The 18,319-nt window shown below is 44.6% G+C and overlaps 1 protein-coding gene across 1 annotated transcript in view; it reads right to left on the bottom strand.

Annotated features, from left to right (window-relative positions):
• tiam2a (TIAM Rac1 associated GEF 2a) overlaps nucleotides 1-12,538 on the bottom strand; it is a 51,821-nt gene extending 39,283 nt beyond the window's left edge. The window contains exons 1-5 of the mRNA XM_008276867.1: nucleotides 12,436-12,538; nucleotides 7,810-7,906; nucleotides 4,936-6,096; nucleotides 1,351-1,810; nucleotides 179-351 (exon numbers count right to left, since the gene is read on the bottom strand). Coding sequence (XP_008275089.1) covers nucleotides 179-351; nucleotides 1,351-1,810; nucleotides 4,936-6,090 — 1,788 coding nt within the window. The 5' untranslated portion in view covers nucleotides 6,091-6,096; nucleotides 7,810-7,906; nucleotides 12,436-12,538. The remainder of the gene's footprint in view (nucleotides 1-178; nucleotides 352-1,350; nucleotides 1,811-4,935; nucleotides 6,097-7,809; nucleotides 7,907-12,435) is intronic.
• Between the last annotated feature and the right edge of the window lie 5,781 nt (nucleotides 12,539-18,319).

Genomic DNA, 18,319 nt, shown 5'->3' with positions numbered 1-18,319 from the left:
CACGTCTGCCGCTATAGCACAGAGCTCAGCTGCCTCCTCACCAAAGGTAACATATTCAACAATAAATGAAACTTGTGTAGGATAACATTCAGGAGAATTATCACAGATGGCTTCGCTCTGCTAACAACAAGCAAAGGATTTCAGACAAATGTTCAGTGTCTGAGCTGATGCGCTTCACCTGGAAGAGGTAGACGTCTCCGTACGAGTTGCTGAGGCAGAACACGTTCTCCTTCTTGGGGTGTTCGGGGACGGCCTGGACGATGCTGTCCTCGGCCAGGAGGGCGTAGCGAGGTGACAGTTCCTGCTCTGGAGAGCCTTTGCCGTAAGTTTCATAGAACAGCAATGTACATCCTGCGAAAAGGGGGGAGGTGAGAAGACTGAGAGGTGAACACGAATGTACACGAGCAACAGATGCAGAAAGCTGCATGTCAACTTGCAGAGTTTCTCTGAACTGTTGTTGTTGTTACCAGATAATTTGTAGACATCTTACTAAACATTAGAGGTTGACCAGCTATTGGTTTTGCAGATTATTGCATCTGATATTCAGCATTTTTTTTAAATGATCAGATTTTTTTAAAATTACTTTGCAATAAATTAAATTCATTCAAAAATACAGCATTCTTGTTTTCACCACTCGGCAGTTTTGAATAATGTCCCGCCCACAGCACAATCTGATTGGTTACTAGTCACCAATTATAGTCCGTCAACGCTAAAGAATAAACGTCAGAAAGTTGTCATTTAACTAAACATACCTGAACAAACAAAGGCATCTCAATAAAATTTGGTATTGGAAATTTGTGTTTTTCTAAATTTTGACACCAAGATTTTCATTTTTACTGCAAATGTACGTAAACAAAACACATCAGTCGATCCCTGGTAAAAACACCGAAGTAAACGTAGTAAGTAGATTTCAGCAAAAAAGCAAAGTTTCACATACACCAAGGAGGCCACTTGGAATCATAAAACTTACAAGACCGTCCCTTTTTATCCCTCATCTTTTTCGTACAGAGGTTATCTTTTATACATACAGTCCTATAAAGGCAGTATGTGAACATACAGCCACATTTCACAGGCTAATTTTATCCGTCTGGCCCGAAGCAACAGCATAATTCCCTGGAAGTGTTTAGGGTAGGAGGGAAGGACAATCACTTAGTGTCAGCTGTGATGCTACAGTCAAGGACATGACTGCTGTTGAGAGAAAAGCCCGGAGCATAAACAGGAACCTACCTGCCTGTCAAAACTGAATTAGAGAGTGGAAATTTGGATAATCTACTTAACTCTGGATTTTTCTGAAACAACAAGTCAGCGGTTTCTTTGGCTTATTTTCAAGTAGAGAAGATCCAAGCTCACCTTTCAGGGTCACCCAGTACTGCTTCCACTTGCGGCGGGTCACCAGTTCCAGCTTCCTGTCCTTGTGCAGGGTGACAAGGGGTTTGAAAGAGAGCCAGCCGGCCCGTCGGACCACCCCCTGCTCCTTCTCAAACAGAAGGTCCAGCTCCTCCAGGGAGCCCTCGGCCGACTCGCTGCTGCTCTCACCCTCCTCAGTGCCTGTTGACGGGTCTCTTCTCTCGCCTCCTCCTCCTCCTCCTCCTCCCTGTCCGGCGCCAGTCTCCAGTTCCCTCATGAAGTTTTCGTAGATGTTCTGGCGGAGGGCGTCGCTGGTTGTTTGGTGAATGGCTCCTGAAGATTGGGCCCTGGATGCTCCGGGGAACCAGAGGACGCTGGAGACCTGTGAGGGGGAGCTGGTGTCTGCAGTCAGTCCATCAACCCCACTGTCAAAGGCATCGCTCAGGTCTTTGTACCTGGTCTCCTGTGGAGGCAGAAATAGCACGAAAAGTGTCATTAGAGGAGGGTGAGAGGACAAAGAGTGAATGATCTGAATATCGTGACAACTAAATATTGCAGCGTTATTGATTAGCTGTCAGTGGGAGTGTAGCTCCGGTTTGTAGGTTTCACACATTATTATTGAGATTCATTGTTCACATCTACTTTCAGGCTAAACACCCCATGTTTGCCCCCAGACGTACAGATTTCTGTACATACAGCAAGCTTCTGTGAGCCTACATTGGGACAGAAATCAACTGTGCTCCTTTCAATTAGCCCCAAGGCACTCCAAAACTTTTGAAAAATCTAGTCAAACCACTCGAACCTACTTCAAAGTCTGCATTACAGTCTCTAAATTTTTCGCTAGGCTGAGAAGTGGGACAAATTTCCTGTGATGGCACCTGGGAGGTTGGAACCCTCCAGGCTCAGACAATTTCACGTCATTTGAGGTCTGATGCGGCTTCCCAATTCCCCAAATGAACACTTGATGGAATTGCACCCTTTCATGCCTAATGACAGCCTACCTACACTTGAGTAGATTGCAGCATCGATTCTGCCCCTGGCAACAGCGTGGAGCACTCTCAACATGCAGACGCACAGTATGTGCTGTCATGCCAGAACTCATTTTCCATTTTTTTTGTTTACTCATGTGTCTCACTCAGCTCCGTCCACATCTTCTCCGTCCTTATTCATGTTTCATGCTGTTTTTACTGTCCCTTTTCCATATTTAGCAAGCAATTCAAATTTTTTCCCCTCTTACATCCTGTAACAAGACAGCTCAGAACTCACGTTTAACATACAGAGCAGCAGTGAACTCCCTGAACTCAGCGTTGAGGACAGCCTTTGTTGGAGCATTATGTCCACCTGCCACCATAAAACTCACACTATTTGTATACTTTAGCTGTAGGAAAATGCGCGCTGTGCACAGGGCGTGTCTTTCTGCAGTTTCTTTTAGCCAGCACAGCACCAAATTTATCCTCCCTCTCCCAGTTCTCGTCCAGCTGCTTTTCATTACAAGCAGGTTCTTGGTCTTTGGCATCAGGGTCGCAGTGTGACCTTTAAACCCACAAGTCCAGGTGGAGGGGAACCGGAGCTGGAGGTGCTCCTGATTTTGGTTGACCTGCTGAAAGGAGGCCCTTGGAGATGTATGGTACTTGGAAGTTTGGCAACAAAACAGCCCCTGAATGACAGAGGAAATTAGGTCTGAAGGCCAGTTTTAAGCATTTCAGTGACTTTAATATAAACTGGCGGCAGGCCTCATCAGTGCATTCATACAGATCTAGTCTTTATGCGCGTTTCTCTCTAAAACCAGATCCCTGCTTGATACAAATACCTGTAATTAGCAATTCTTTTGTTTTTCAAAGTGTCTTACAGATTTCTACAGGCTGTAAAGCAACCTTACAGCAATCTGATTTCTGGGTAAGCAAACAAAAACTAAACTAGACGAAGGAGTCCTAGCCTGCACCAACACATGGCCATAAATTAGCATGGTGTTATGGCAAGCAGGAGCTTCAGAGAGGGGCATTATTAAAGGAAAGTGAAAGCTGCATAACGCTCAAAATGAATACTGCCAGTCTACTGGATATTTGTCACCACAGGGTCAGGTAACAGTGTCACGGCAAAGCATCTCATATATTTCCCTCAAGATTATCTGTCGTTTAAACACAAGGAGAGGCTCACAGATTGTTACACCAGCAAAGAAGAAAATGCCTTCTCAATACTCCAATTGTTCCTTTCTATCCTTTGTTTTGCTCTAACACCCAAATGACTGAACACCAATCCCTATTAGCAGATTTATTCTCTGAGGAACGTGAGGGGAGCCCAGAAAATCTGCACACAACAACCAGAACAACCATAAGTCATTCATTAACATTAGAGGAGGGGTGGAGTTAAATCTTCAGTGAGGATTTAGTTTCACTCTGCAGAGCCTCTCAAAGGCTTACAGCTATTCTCTTGGCAGTACCCAAACAGCATTCTTAAAACTTTTACAAGGCAAAGCTAAACGAATTAACGCAGAGACAATTGCTTTCAAGCCTCAAAGACAGAAGGGGACGCGGGTTCAGGCTCAGTTTAAACAAATGTTTTATGTCAAATTAAAGCTTGTGAGAATGTAGCATTAGTACAACAAAGTCACATGGTTCTTGGAAACATGTGTCGGCAACATGCAGACAAGCTGTGGTTATTTCCAACCTCTCCTCTGGCCCGTGTCTGTATGGTACAAGTATCATTTTACCCCTGGGAAATCATATATGTAAATATCGGCTGACTGCTCTGCGTCTCATATGCATTTCACGCTCGCATTCTGCTACGGTTCAAAAACAACTTTCTCTCAGATATCAGTAAGAAGAAGCTTTCAAAACTTGTTTTACGCAAATTGTAATTAAAATCCATGCAGCTAGATCGACACTCTTACAGCGTACACGTTCGTCTGATTGGATACCGACAAAGCCGCTAAACACATCAACATGCACTGAACGCTAAACAACTAATCACAAACGATCCGTAAGTGATAATACTTTTCCAATACCCACCCAAGAAATGTCATCGAGATATCTGCATATCAGCGCCTGGCTTCTCTTCCTCGGAGGATCATCCATGTCTTGCATTGTATTAAAAGTCACTCCCATCCTTATCCCATCCTCACAAAAACAACAAGACCCAGCGCTGGCTGCCTTACAGATTTCATTTTGGGCCACCCCACTGTGCCCTGTCCTCAGACAGCTGGTGTTGTGGTGCTAAAAGACCAGAGGACGGTGGTTGGTTCCCACTCATGCCAGGACAACCGCTGAGGCTCACGATCAAATAAACCTTGCCAGGCAGGAAGCTGTCTGTGCATCGTTGCTACTCTCTCCTGTCTAGAGTTAGTTATGAAGGAGCTACAGAAGATGGGATAATGGTGAATTAATATACTGAATGCTAAAACAACAGGAGCTGGCCATGGGTTATGAGGTGACTACCAACACTACATCTACGCAGCCTATTGTTTCACATACCGTGTAGGTAAGATCCCTGTATGAACCCTGTGAGTGATAAAGCAGCATAAATCATTAAAGACTGCTGAGCACAAGACAAACTCTATATGAGCCCAACACCGACCCCAATCAGACTCACCTGAGACTTCCTCTTCTTGCGGCTGAGGCTGCCCGTCCAGTCACTGAGGCGTCTGATGCGGTTTTTGATGGAGTCCTTCTTATGGAAGATGAAGTCCAGCCCAGCCTGCTCCTGCTGCGGTTCCTGGTCAGCGTACTGGTTCAGGTGCTCACTAATGGTGTGAGCTTTGGGCCTGCGACAGGGTAGGGTGTACGATGAGTACTGTCGGGCCTCTAGGTTTTCCTCCTCTAAAGGAACATCCAAGACAGCGGCAAAGGAGGCTCGGTGTTGTCTCTGGCCTGGTGGAGGCTCCTGTAACTGGGAGGACAAGTCCTTGGCTGTGGGGAAAGTAGCAGCCATTGTGGAGTCCCTGTAAAGGTCTGTGATGGACACAGGAGGGGACTGTTCTGCAAAGGAGTCAAGCTGGTGGACAGGAGAGTGCACTAAAGTTCTGCTGGCAGGTTGGTCCTGCTCACAGAGCTCTGTGCTGGGCCCCCAAGGGGAGTCATACCAGGAGCCATCAGAGCTTAGTGAGCTGCCCTTGCTGGTCCTTGCTGTGGAGGAGGTAGAGGCTGGTGGTGGGCCACTGCAGTGGTCATCCTGCCTACTACCACTGGAACCAGGCAAACTGGGAGTGGAGGCGGACTCCAAATTGGGAGAGAACTTGAGGAGCTGGACGGGGCCAGAAGCTTCGTCCAGTAAGAGGGGATTGCCTGAGGTGTTGGTGAACTCCACTCTGAGACTGCCATCCTTCTTGATCACCACCCTGGGGCTGCTCTGTTCCTCTAAGCCATCATGGTCGTCACTGTGTCCGTTAAGCTCAGCACCGTACGGATTTTCCTCGTAGTCATCTGACATGTGCCGCCGTCGTATACCACATCCAGGGGACCGATGCCAGCGATGCTCACTTGGGCTGCCCCTCAGTCCCTTGCAGACAAAGTCACAGTGCCGGGCAGAGTAAGGCGGCCGGCTTTTAGGAGGGGACAGACAGCCACGGCCGACACACTTGGCCTTGTACCCTGAGCCTACTGGGGCGTTTTTCCACCACGTATGGGGTGACAGAGCATCGTCTTTGGCTGAGCGGAGCTTCAGTGAATATGGCTTCTGTTTCCCAGGGAAGATAAAGCTCGTGCCTTTAGGGCCCTGAATGCTGTACTGACTCTCTGAATTTCCCATCCTGCCCTGGAAAAAAAAAATAAAAGGGGAAACAAAACCGTAATGTCATTAGCATTGTACAGCTGGAAAATTCATGGTACTCACACATAAGGCAGTGTAATATATATGACATGGTATGACATAATGCCTGTTCATCAGAGACATAAAATTAACCTATTACTCATAAACAATAATGGGCACACATAAAGTCATACCATACACACACACACACGTAATCATTTAGTTTGCAGTGGCTGTTTCCCGAATAAAACAGCAGCAGGTATAATATCTTCCTTATGCCTTTCAAAGAATATAGCCAGCTCTATCACATCTGGTCATTAAGGTGTAAAGTCCACCCCCCCTTTCATTTTACTACATTCTTTCATTGTACCTCCAGAAAAGTCAAGTGAGATGAACAGGCTTTAGGCTGCCACGGTTGTTATGTGTGACAATGTTCAGGACAATGAAAAAATCACTTCCAGACTGCCCACAACACTCTTACATTAGTGACGGAGAGCCGTGACCAGACAGATTTTCATTAGAGAGCTATGGAACAGATCGACTGAAGGGCGCCGGGGAGAGACTCTTGCTGTATCTTGTGCTGTCTGTGATGCGATTACATAACGGATGCAGGCGAGGCCAAACACCTTCAACGAGCCTCCGGTCTTTGAATTAGCATACCCATAGATTAGGAGCTAAAACAAACCTGTTTACAAAATGTGAAATGGATGCAACATCTTTTTAAAAACCAGCTTAGCAACACACCACATTATAGATGATGGTGGTGTCATAAAACAACTTAAATAATGACTAAACAATATTGAAAATGACCAAAATATCTGAAGAGAAAGTAACATTCATTCATAGTCAAGGCTCCTGATTAACTTTCTACATTGGTTTCAACTGTGTGTCTAAAGTTTTATTTACATTCAGATTTCTCACAGTGAATAATTCATATTAAGCAATACTTTTTAGTCAGTTCCTGTACATGCTGGTAACATCTTATCACATTTTGCAAATCATTGTGAACAAAATTGAAGGTGCAAATAAATGTTTTCTACATTTATCTCTTTTTTAAAAGGATGATCTTGGATTTAAGCCTCACCAGAGGTAATAAAATGCAGCTCTTCTTGTCCTATATTGTAGCAGTGTTAAAATGTATTATCAAATCACTGCTTTGTTTTGCTGGTGCCTGATGCTGAAACACAAGTTTTGGGGATGCAATTTACAGGTACCCCCCTACATGCACCACATCCAGACAATCTGCAGAGGCTACAATTTTCCAAAGTTCCCTAAACACCTCACATGTATCGGCAGATGCTACTACGTGGTTGTGCAAAGAGACGCCTCTAATCTCTGCTCAGTTACTGCAAAGCAGCAGCTCAAACAGAGGTGTGACCAAAATTAGTATGAAAAGAGTAACATAAGCCATTGTGGTGTCTGGTTTACCCAAGATGAAACCAAGTGTTTGTTAGAGGACAGTCCACCAAGACGCACACAAGGACAGACCTGCTGGAGGCCAGGTGCACCAGTGCAGCCAATGAAAATGTTTAGTTTCACTTGACAGATTTTTGGTTGCATTTGGGACTAAAATGGTCATACTCTGGAGCAGTGACAGTTGTACACTATGGCTAACAGAGAATTGACAGATTTTTAAGATATTTTAATTTGAGAGTTAATCATAATCAAGCATTAATACACTGACAACTCAGACATGAAGGCTACAGCTTTTAGACTCACCTCTCTGAAAGTCTCTTCTCAGATTGGAGGTTCTATGTTGACGGTTCTCTTCGCCTCATTTCTCAGAACAAACTCATTCCTTTGTTGTCCGGTTCATCTGAAAGACACGAGGAGAAGTGGACTTAGTCTCTCTCCGTGGCACTGCAATTTACTTCATGTAATGAGCTCCATGTTTGATAACAGGTGCGCCAGTTAAAGAGTAGACTTAATCCCAGGATTTGGCACAGGACAGTGTTTGGTAGGCAACATTGCTTGTTTCTTACTGAGATCAACAAATCAGTGCAATACTGAAACACAACTACGGCTCCACCACGATCTGAGATCGTCTCACGTATGAGATTATAAGGAAATTTAAAAAACAAACTTTGCAAAAAGGTTTGAAAAAACAAATGATACCGACAATGCCCCTAAACAATTCCTCTGAACATGCACGTAAAAATTCAAACAAATCCAATAAAATTCAACTTGTCATCCCAGTAGCGTCACATCAACCAAGCTTTGTACTGTGCAAGGCAGCACAGTAGAGCACTGCCACTCTGGCAGAACTTCACCCTCCCCAAACAGCCATCCAAACCAAACATTTGTTGCATTTTTCCACCTCTCCGCAAGTAAATGACGTCGTCTTTGATCACGGTTGGAACATTTTTCAAAGCCGGCTACAGTTTACCCGTCTGTTTATTTTTAAACCTTGGAATCTTAGCTTACTCCTTTTTTTTTTTTTTCACTTGTCATCGCCAAATTTGTCCAGGGGCAGGATCCAAGGAGAGAAGAGTGTCTTTGCGGAGGCACCAGGCGTCTTGTAGCAATCTTGAGGCAGCGTGACTCTGTCTTGTGTGTGTAATACAACCCGACTGCGCGCATGTACCTCTCGCTCCCAAGAAGGCTCCTTTCAAACAGCGCTAACTCCACTAAGCCTCGCAGCACACGTACAGCATGTGTAAGGTTGCAGCGCAGACAGCCCGCTGCCAAAAGCCCTAACCTTCTGGATTAAGTGATCTGTAGCATTAAGAGTTTATCTTCTGCTGCTTGGATGCACCTTGACTGAGAGGTGAGATTAAACGGTGTTGGCTGAGTAAATGGACTACCGTTCAAGGGTGTGCTTCATACATTAATTTGAGAAGGAAATTCCAGTGGCTCTGGACGTTTTAAAGGTGACTCGCAGAAGGTGCAAAGTTCAAGGACGTGGCAACGATTTAGGCTGCTACGAAAAAGAACATGACAAGGAGGGAAATTATTCTTTTCTTCTGCAACTGTTTAGAATAAGTGTGAAATAGTAGCACTTGAAAGTACAGTGGAAACTTGGCTGGAGACGCGCAGGCCTGGTAATGAACTTGAACCATCACTCTGAGCTGATCAGGGGATTATCTAAACACTTCGTCATGAGTTAAAGGGAAAAGACGCTGAATACAAGCAGCACTGATGCTGAGAGAAACAGTCTGGGCACTATAATCCTGAACCCACCTATGTAAGCTGCTTTTTTTCCCCAGTAATGCACCAATAATTTCGTCGCACTAGTGGACCCACAGTTCATATGAATCCTGGACAAAGCCAAGCCAGGAGTGTTTATGCACACATGGTCAACTGCACTTGAATGATCCAGCTCTAAACATTTCAGCCCCCTTCATTAACCTAGAAAACCAGTGGGAAACTGGCATTTTTTTTTCTAACTGAACTCCTCTTTATCCCTTCATATCCCACATCTAAAACCTCCACTGTGCACACACCACCTGACTCTTAACGTCTGCTGGCATCACCACTTTGCACTGACAGCATAAGAATATTTAGTCTTGCATCCAGAAGCTAGAAAGTCAAGTTAAAATGATTAAAACATGAATAGGACAACTAAACAATGCTCTTTCTGGAGCGAAGACTGAGAAAGCAGCTGCCAACAACACCAGCAGTCAACATAAAGCCGGTTGTCGAACTTGTCACAGTGACTGCTTTCTTTTAACGCCACTACTTGTGCTTTTCTTGCAAAGTTTATTCAGGCAGAGCAGGGCTGCGAGTATGAAAGGCTCAAAGGCGTGCCAACACACAAACCCTAAGACACACACGTTCGCCTTCTGCCGCGAGTTGAACCGGAGTATTGTGCGACTATTTGGAGAGAACAACAAGACAAGTCTTCCTTTTAGCTGCAAACCACGGCGCCCAGTCTTGAACTCTCCCTCCCTCTTCCCCTTCACTCCTCTGTTCTCGTCAAAAGGCTTCCTACAGGCCATCTGCTCAGGGGCCAAGGGACCACTGCCACCCCATCGCTTCTCGGCACACCCCATGACCTGGCATTCTTCTCGAGCTGCCCCTGGGCGACTCCTACGTAAGCTCCATGTTTAGTCTGACACTGTGTCTGTTTTAGGTTCGGGATAACGGCGAGGAACGGGCCACACCTCGGCATTGGTATAAACACATTAGGTACACTAGGTGTTAAGTAAGTCTTTTTCCTTCTTGAGGACCACCATGCATTTGTTGAACAGGAGCTACAACTTCTTTCACAGACCCAAACTTGTGCACGCAAAGTCTGGATGCTACATTTGGAATTCCGACCCTTGTGTCCTTGAATCTTGAGAAACAAAGCAGAAGAAACAAACTATTGACACAGCAGTGTGAAACACGGGGCAATTCCCAGGAGAACTAAGCCTCACAGTAATCATGATGCTGCTGGTGCTGTTTTTTTGAACCAACTCAGCCATAAAATCTTAGATTCAGAAATCTTGCTTGACTTTTTCAGTGGTTTCCCCAAATGAGTACATTCAGTACAGCAATCATGGTGAAAATATAAGCCATCCATGTGTCGCTTTGCTTAGTTAGCACGTGTTTCTGGTGGAAAAAATCATAAATCAGCAACGGGTTGGTCCGTGTCATTTTATGTAATCACTTTCTCCGTTCGGTGCTTATTTCAAATGTATGTATGGGAACATTCAGTATGTTCAGGAAGAAAACATAGAAGCAACTTGTACCAACTTTGCACCTATAATGACAATATATAGATCGCTATGCACATCTGTTTTTAGGACCACAGTTTTTCTGGTCCTATGAATGAATCCACATCAGCACTGTTGCATGTCAAAATAGCAAAGAACTGGAACCTTTGCTTGTCGTATTTGCCAAACATGAAATTCTACTGAAGTTAGATACCTCAAAAGTTACTAAAATATCGACCAAAGGCTGTATTTTTAGTAGGAAATAAAGATGCATCCTCATTTGAAACTTCTGCACTTTAATAATTACAAATTTGGCTTCTGCTTGGAGCTATCTGACCATTTAGATCTGTTGGAAATAACTTAGTCTTTGTCCTCACTAGATTTTATGGCTGTGGGAGCTTTATTTCAGGAAACATTGAACCCTTTAGATGTCTTCCCAAGTAATATGTTTTTAGGGGTTTTGTGGAGACTAAAAATAGCAAAAATCCCAGGTCTGACTGCATACGTAATTCTCAAAATTCAGCCAAACTATTTTGCAGGACTTAACTTTGGCTCCTAAACTCTGAACAAAATCTGAGATGGTGCAGCAACACAGTTCTTAAATTCTGTCTGAACTGACACAGAATGACCCCGATGTAAACGACAAGTCGCAAGCAAAATTTCATTTTCTTCTGAATTATTACGCTCTGAATCGGGAGCTCTGAGGTCATTTGTTATTGGTACTGACTGTTAACACAATCGCGCTGCCTTCCTCCTGTCAAATTGCAGCCCATGGGATTTGTCTCTTATCACTTTCCTCTGGCGCTGCAACAACTGAGCTCTTAAAGGAGCAGCGCGCCTAAAGCTTTAAGTCACAGCTTCGATTCAGACTTATGCAAAACAAGTTCTTTGAGTGCAAAAACAGGAAGAACAAGAGAATATACTGTTATTTGGAGCCAAAGACCAGGCCGTCTCCTGCTGAGTTTTTGTCATATGAAGCAGATTTGAAGTATCCTGCGGTTGTTTGCTTATGAGGAGAAATGTCTATCTATGAATCACTCGCTGAAAGCCCATATTACTGTGTGGTGGATCCAGCCAAAGCCACCAAACATCCATCAAAGTGCTTGTTAAGTGTCTCTCGGACTTTTCATTATACATTTAGAAGCTCTGCGCCTGGCTCCCGACCAAAAATTACATGGCAGCCTTCTGAAAGATTTATACACGTATGCCACTGCCATTCCACAGTGATGCCAAGAAAATGAAAATGTTTCCAAACACATTCAAACAATGCGCCCCCAACAAGCGAGCACGCAACAACTTCAGCCTGAGATACGAAGCCCAGACAAGGCGGTGAGTGTGTAAAACTCAGTTATTCTCATGAGTCGAAGTGAGTCAGGCATGAAATGCTAACAAAACTGAAACACACTGGCAAGAAGTGATAAAGTCTGAGAGTGGGAAAGGTCACTTTGTTGTATCTTTGTTTACAAGGCTGGAAGTTTATACAGTGAGGCAGACCACACACTAGATAAAAACTGAAGCTTCTATCAAGCTGCTACAGGTGGGAACTGAACAGCACTCACACATGCAAACACACAATGTAAACCACACCTGTGCGTGTGGACAATGAGGAACACAATGCAACCTCTTCACTCCAGCCTCCTCCTAATCCAGTAAATAGGAGAAACAAAGGGAGAGAAAGATAAAACACAGAGTCCATAACATGCCTTACCTCTGTGGCCCGGCTTTAATCTAAAAGCTCTTTGAAGAGCTCGCAAAGGAGAAATCTAGCTGGTGTTCTCTGATCTCAAAGTGGATTCTCCCAGCGAAGGCTTGTTGAGTCTTAAAGCAACACACACACACACACACGCACACTGCATCTGACTCACAGACACACTGGAGGACACGTGGAAACTCCCTCCCGGCTTTGGAGGGAGCAGCGAATCACAATCCTCCCAGGGTAACCCTGGGTAACGGAGCGCCAAGAGGAAAAGCCAGAGAGCAGGGAGGAAAAAGTGAAAAGTTCTCAACAGAAGAGCTCTCTCAGAAGGAGAAGCAAGGATGTTTTATAGCTCTCATCCATTTACAGTCCCCCGCTGCAAGAAAAAAAAAAAGGCTCCACTACTCAACGGTGTTGTTTTTCCTATATCCAGCTTTTCCGTTGGCTGGGAGGAGGATGCGGGGCTCGATGCAGCCAAGGCGGTTTTCCACAGCCGTTTGAGGCGATTGGCCGAGACAAGCTGGCGTGTAAATGGCTGCAGCCCTGCCTGGGAGGCAGCGGGGAGGGCGCAATGACTGGAACTCTTGTCTGACCCTAAATACCACAATGACCCCAAGGAGGAGAGCAGGGAGGCGGGCAGCTACTGGGGAGGCTCAAACAGAGAGTGTGTGTGGATTAATGTGAATGCATGAGTGAGTGTAGGAGAAAAAAGTCCAGCGAGTGAGGAGTGTGAAAAAGAGCAGAGCCAAAAAGGGGGAAATCACACAGGAGAAAACACAGCGAGCGACATGCCTGAGCTGTTTGAATGTTTCTGGGGGCCAAATGTGCATCACAATTTGAGGAGGAGGGGGGAGTTAATTAAAGAAATGAAGCAAAGCGATTCACTGAAATTTTCTGAAAGTGTTGTGACTAAGCTTTATCCCAGCGGAGACGAACCCGAGACCGCCGTCGGTCTAAAAACACACGCATGCCTCCATTTGTCTATGGTTCACATAGCTGTGGTCGCGCAGTCAAACTGGACCCATTCAGAAAGCCACACCAGAACACAGCGCGGCACCAGAACCGGACGCCAGACTCTTCCATAAGTTGTTTATTTGAGAGCAGAATATCGCTGGTGTTCAGGGACGTATCACCGCCACTCCAACAAATGGAAAACATGAGAGCATACACTCTCTCTATACGACTAGAGTCTCTCAGATGAGTTCTTCTCTAGAAAACCATCCAGTCCTGAATGGCTATTCAAAGTCATGTCCGTGCCACGCTGTATGAGCAGCTGTGGAATAGCCCTTCCATCAGCCTGCTGCTTGACATAGAGACATCAGCCTCCGGGACACAATATCGGCAGCGTTCGACGGGGGCTAAACAACATTGTTAACAGCACAATGGTCCTCGTGGACGAGTCTGAGCGCCTCTCAAAGCCTTTTGTCCGGCGGTAGATGGAGGCAGCTAAAAAGGTTTGGTCAACAACACGCTCGGAGTGACTGAGAGGCATGAAAAGAGCGAGGCGCTGAGGAGGAAGAAAGAGGAGGACGCCGCGATGCATATTCATACAGAGCAGGTGCTGGGATTAATTCCACCCGGCCAAATGGTCTGACCCCCTAATTATGATCAATTAAGGCTCCAATAAACTCTGCTCCCCAAAGCCAGATTAAATCCCTCCATACCCAAACTCTGCACACATCTCGCTTCATTCATTCTTCAGCTTCAGCCAAGTTGTAGAAGGTCACACTGCGGCATAACTCATGCTCGTACCTGTGCCCATATGTGCACCTTCTTACCCAGAAGCAGGAATGAAATACAAGGAAAAATACAAGCAAAAAAGTGTATCTAACAGGATTTCACACGGAAGAGATCAAGAGTTGTGTCGGCGTGTGTGGTGGTGACACAGGGTTCGAGGACTTTATCGGCACAGCTTTGCTTTGGGACGATGCTTTGTAGCACCGGGGATCCCATCTGATACCGGGGTCCAGATAGCCCCCAGTGGCCTTTTTGTCGCATGGCTCGATGAGAACAGCGTGACAGCGTCATCCACAGACCTTCTCGTCCAATTTTCGATCACAAATACAACAAATAAACCGACTTCTGTTCATTGGAGCTACTTTCAAACATGCACTGCTTTCCGTTAAGCAGCCTTCTGAATGAGCAGCCTGTAACTTCTTCTGGAAAAGCTGCTGATCCTAGCAGGTCAAACAGCACAAATTAAGAGAAAGATCCGCCTAAGCAAAGTATTTTGAGTTGTGTGAACTGATTTGGGAACATGAGTCTCCTTAAAAATCCCCGAGAGCACAAAAGATGCAGTTTGCTTCCAAAAATATCTATTAAAAAATCAAACTTTACTGCAAAGAAGAGTGACTTTAACAGGTTAGTTTACTCCAGGTTTCTGGGTGGTGACTGGAAGAATCATTAATAAACTCTATTGGTTGTTTGATAAGCTACCAGTTTAGGTTCAGTGTTTATCATTACGCCTTAGACAGCACATTGCATGATTTACCGCCTGATCATGTGTGAATGACTAATAATGTACGGCAGCTCTCTCCATCACTCACGAGCATGTGTGAAGCTGTAACATAAAAGTGACCGATGTATGAATGACAGCACGAGCATATTGATGAAGCCTGCAATGTCACTTATCCCATGTCTGTAAAGGGCTTTTTATGGACTGTTTTACTACCACAGAGGCTGCCCTTACAGTCTTGTTTGTGCACGTTACACACAAACTATAGCATCTTATTTAAAGATCCACATATAGATGATAGATGTTCCGTAGAAAGCATGTAAACCTTTTTAAAACTAACATCACTGACCTTTGTAAATGACATTCATCCTCGTGAACTCCAAGGATATATTTTTGCTCCTGTCACATTTTTACTCACTGTGGGCTCATGTTTCACAGCAATATAAAGTCCTGCACCTCTAAAGAAACAGCCCAACCGTGGCTACTAATAGAGAGCGTGTTAAAAATGTCTTTTGTGAAGTATGACATAGTTATAATGCCGTAAATCATGTAAAAGGCAAAAACGAAATTGAATTGATTTGATTATTTATGTTGCAAAAACTAAAAAAAAGTCTAACAAGCACCCTCAAGTGTTACTAATCCTGGAAAAAATGGTGGCTTTACGTACTATAGATATTTTACTACTTGTTTTTTTACAATCTCAACATTTGTTGCTGTTTTTAATGTATCTTCCACCAGCTTGCTAACACGTTACTCCTCTGTACACAGCTAACACAGCCTGCAGTTCACTCCGAATGACTCTAAATTTTTCCTTAGTTACCAAGACTGTGACTCATTTTCCAAAACGCATGTCATATATTTTTAGTTTAGGGACTGTTGGAAAGTTTGAAGTCTGACCATTCTTTTTGTTTACGCAGTTTCAAGCCCTGAAATGGTCTAATTTTGGCGATTTTTTATTTTTATTTTTCCAACATGGCTGTCAAAGCCGCTTGTTGGGGTTAAGGCTATTTATTGGTACTTCTTGTAACTGAAGGAAAGTGAAATCACTGCTTTATGAGACTTTTTAAGACATCTTTCAAATTACATTACATTTGCCAATTTGGTTATATCACACCTTTGTTTATTGACAAACAGAAACATGCATTTTTTTTATTGTCCTTTTAAAGAGAAATTACAAAACTAAATAATGATGCACCGAGCTGCACGGCACTTCATCTGTTTTCAGCAACCGAAGCATCCATTCCATTAACGTGCTGCGGCAGGCGTCTTAACTTTCCATGTAAATGATTCTTTTCATGCAAAATACATTAATTACGTCACATTTAATCTCCGACTGATTACTTGCAATAATCCATCTCGGATGAAAAGTTCACTGTGGTGAAGCGCCGCTCGTGGAGGGGCGAGCTGACGAATGGGAGGGAGGAAGGGGGAGAGTCTGGGGGAGAAATATGAGTTTTCGGTTAGCATGCTAATATTTCTTGTCTCTCTCATAAACGGCATGACGGAGCCCCTTCCCGTGGCTGGAGGCCGTTTACGGTTTGATGCCATTGATCATCCTGCTCACTGGGGACTGCAGTCTGCGGCAATTTGTGGGGAAAAAAAATATCCACTGGGAGGAAATAAATAGATCTTAATTGCTCGTTTTAGCAGCGATTAGTGCACTGTCTCACCTAAAAACGTGGGATTTAAAACATCAAGCGTCTGGAAATGCACATTTTAATTAGAGGGGAAGTGGGTGGAGGAGGGGGGTGTAGACTGATGGAATTTACTTAAGCTGGGATGCTTTAAGTCAGGGTGAAAGGTCAAGTCTTTTGTTTGGGGGCTGAGTTCCACCCATTTCTGTTTCTTTAACAAGCCAACTATCATATGAAGTAATCCACATGTATTCTAAGCTTAACATCTTAACATATAAAACCATTTGGTGACGAATGTCCTTAAATAAAACCCACTCATATAATACAAAAAAATACATCTAAACATTAGAAGTAAAATATTTAAGATGCCTCTCTCATGTTCTGTGCCATTCAAATCATTCAAAGGTTATCCCTCCCACTATCTCTGCTCTATTCCTGCTCATCCCTCTGTTCCAAACTGTGAAGTCTCTATTTTCTGCCAGCCTTCCCCTGCTGTCAGCTCAGTTCCTTTTCTTCCACAGATTGGTGCTCCTGTCACACAAGGCAGCGCACGACACCGAGAGTTCAGCACCAACTTTAAATTAGCCGGGATATGCGGCTGCGTGCAGGATCTCTGCGAACAAAAGCTGGATGATGCGTGCAAAAGGACAAGTAAAGGAAGAGTAGAAATCTAAAATGAGAAATGTGGTACAAACAACTGACTCAGGACGTCCTCAAGGGGGTGTCGGCGTCCATCCCCTGCATGATCGCGTGCGTTTACATGCACGTGCAACTTAATATGTTAACAACGGGTTAACAGCTCTCACCGAAAAAAGCCTGTGCGTGTGTGATATCTAGCAAACAGCTGGAAGACTGCAGGTGCAAATCAGCTTTCCATCAGCTTCTCTGCTAATTAAGCAGCTTAATGGGCAGAGGAAGGTCATTTTGAGGGTTAAATCCGCGAAGGAAAGACACACAGAGACACGCAGCATGCACTTGAGCTTGTTCCAGAGCTGCAGTATCTGGATTTTTATTTATTTTTTAATGATTTTTCAAAGCAATCAGCGTTGCTCTTACACGCACCTCAACATCTGTGCTGCAGCAGAAGATTTCAGCCCAGCTGTCAGTCACATCGAGTCTACTTAAAGCAGTGCAAGCTGCGAGAGCATCCCGTCTTTAAGTTATAGAGAGCGCTATAGAGAAAATGCCTGGAGGTAATGGAACAAGTAATAGAATTGATGACAGGCGGCGCATACGAAACACGTGGAGCAGGAGTCTGTAGCAGCCACTGGGTCTGATAAGAGACCCCGGAGCTCTCGGGAAAAACAAGCACACACCCAGGAAGACGGGGCACGGCACGACAGCTTCCCCGTTCAAAGGGAAAGGAGAGATACCTAATTATCTACCGGCTGATAAGAGATGGGAGAAGAAAAGTGCCTTTGAGGTGGAGAAAAGGGAAAAGAACAGTAACCTTCAGGAAGGGCGGTTTGCATCTAAAGCACCATCAATAAAGACTAAAACCTTTTTCAACAACTTTCTAGCAAGCTCCGCGGTGACTTTGTATATTTTGCTCAATGCCTGCATAATACACCTGCATTACAGTCATTCACACAGCGTATCATCTCCATGGGAATTGACTGTGGCTGTCCTTTGTGCACTGCGGGATAATCTGTCACCCGCTACGTGGCGCGAGCTCTAGTGATTAATACCATCAGCTCGCCACTAACTCATTCATTATCATAGCAATAGTGTACCGCCGCATTCACGTGAGACACACTCCCGGCTCCCGAAGGTGATCCATCAGAGATCATTGACCAAAATCAGTCAC

This window comes from Stegastes partitus, unplaced genomic scaffold, assembly GCF_000690725.1.
Source record: "Stegastes partitus isolate 25-593 unplaced genomic scaffold, Stegastes_partitus-1.0.2 Scaffold82, whole genome shotgun sequence".
NCBI lineage: Eukaryota > Metazoa > Chordata > Actinopteri > Pomacentridae > Stegastes > Stegastes partitus.
This window is presented reverse-complemented; position numbering and strand designations above follow the sequence as displayed.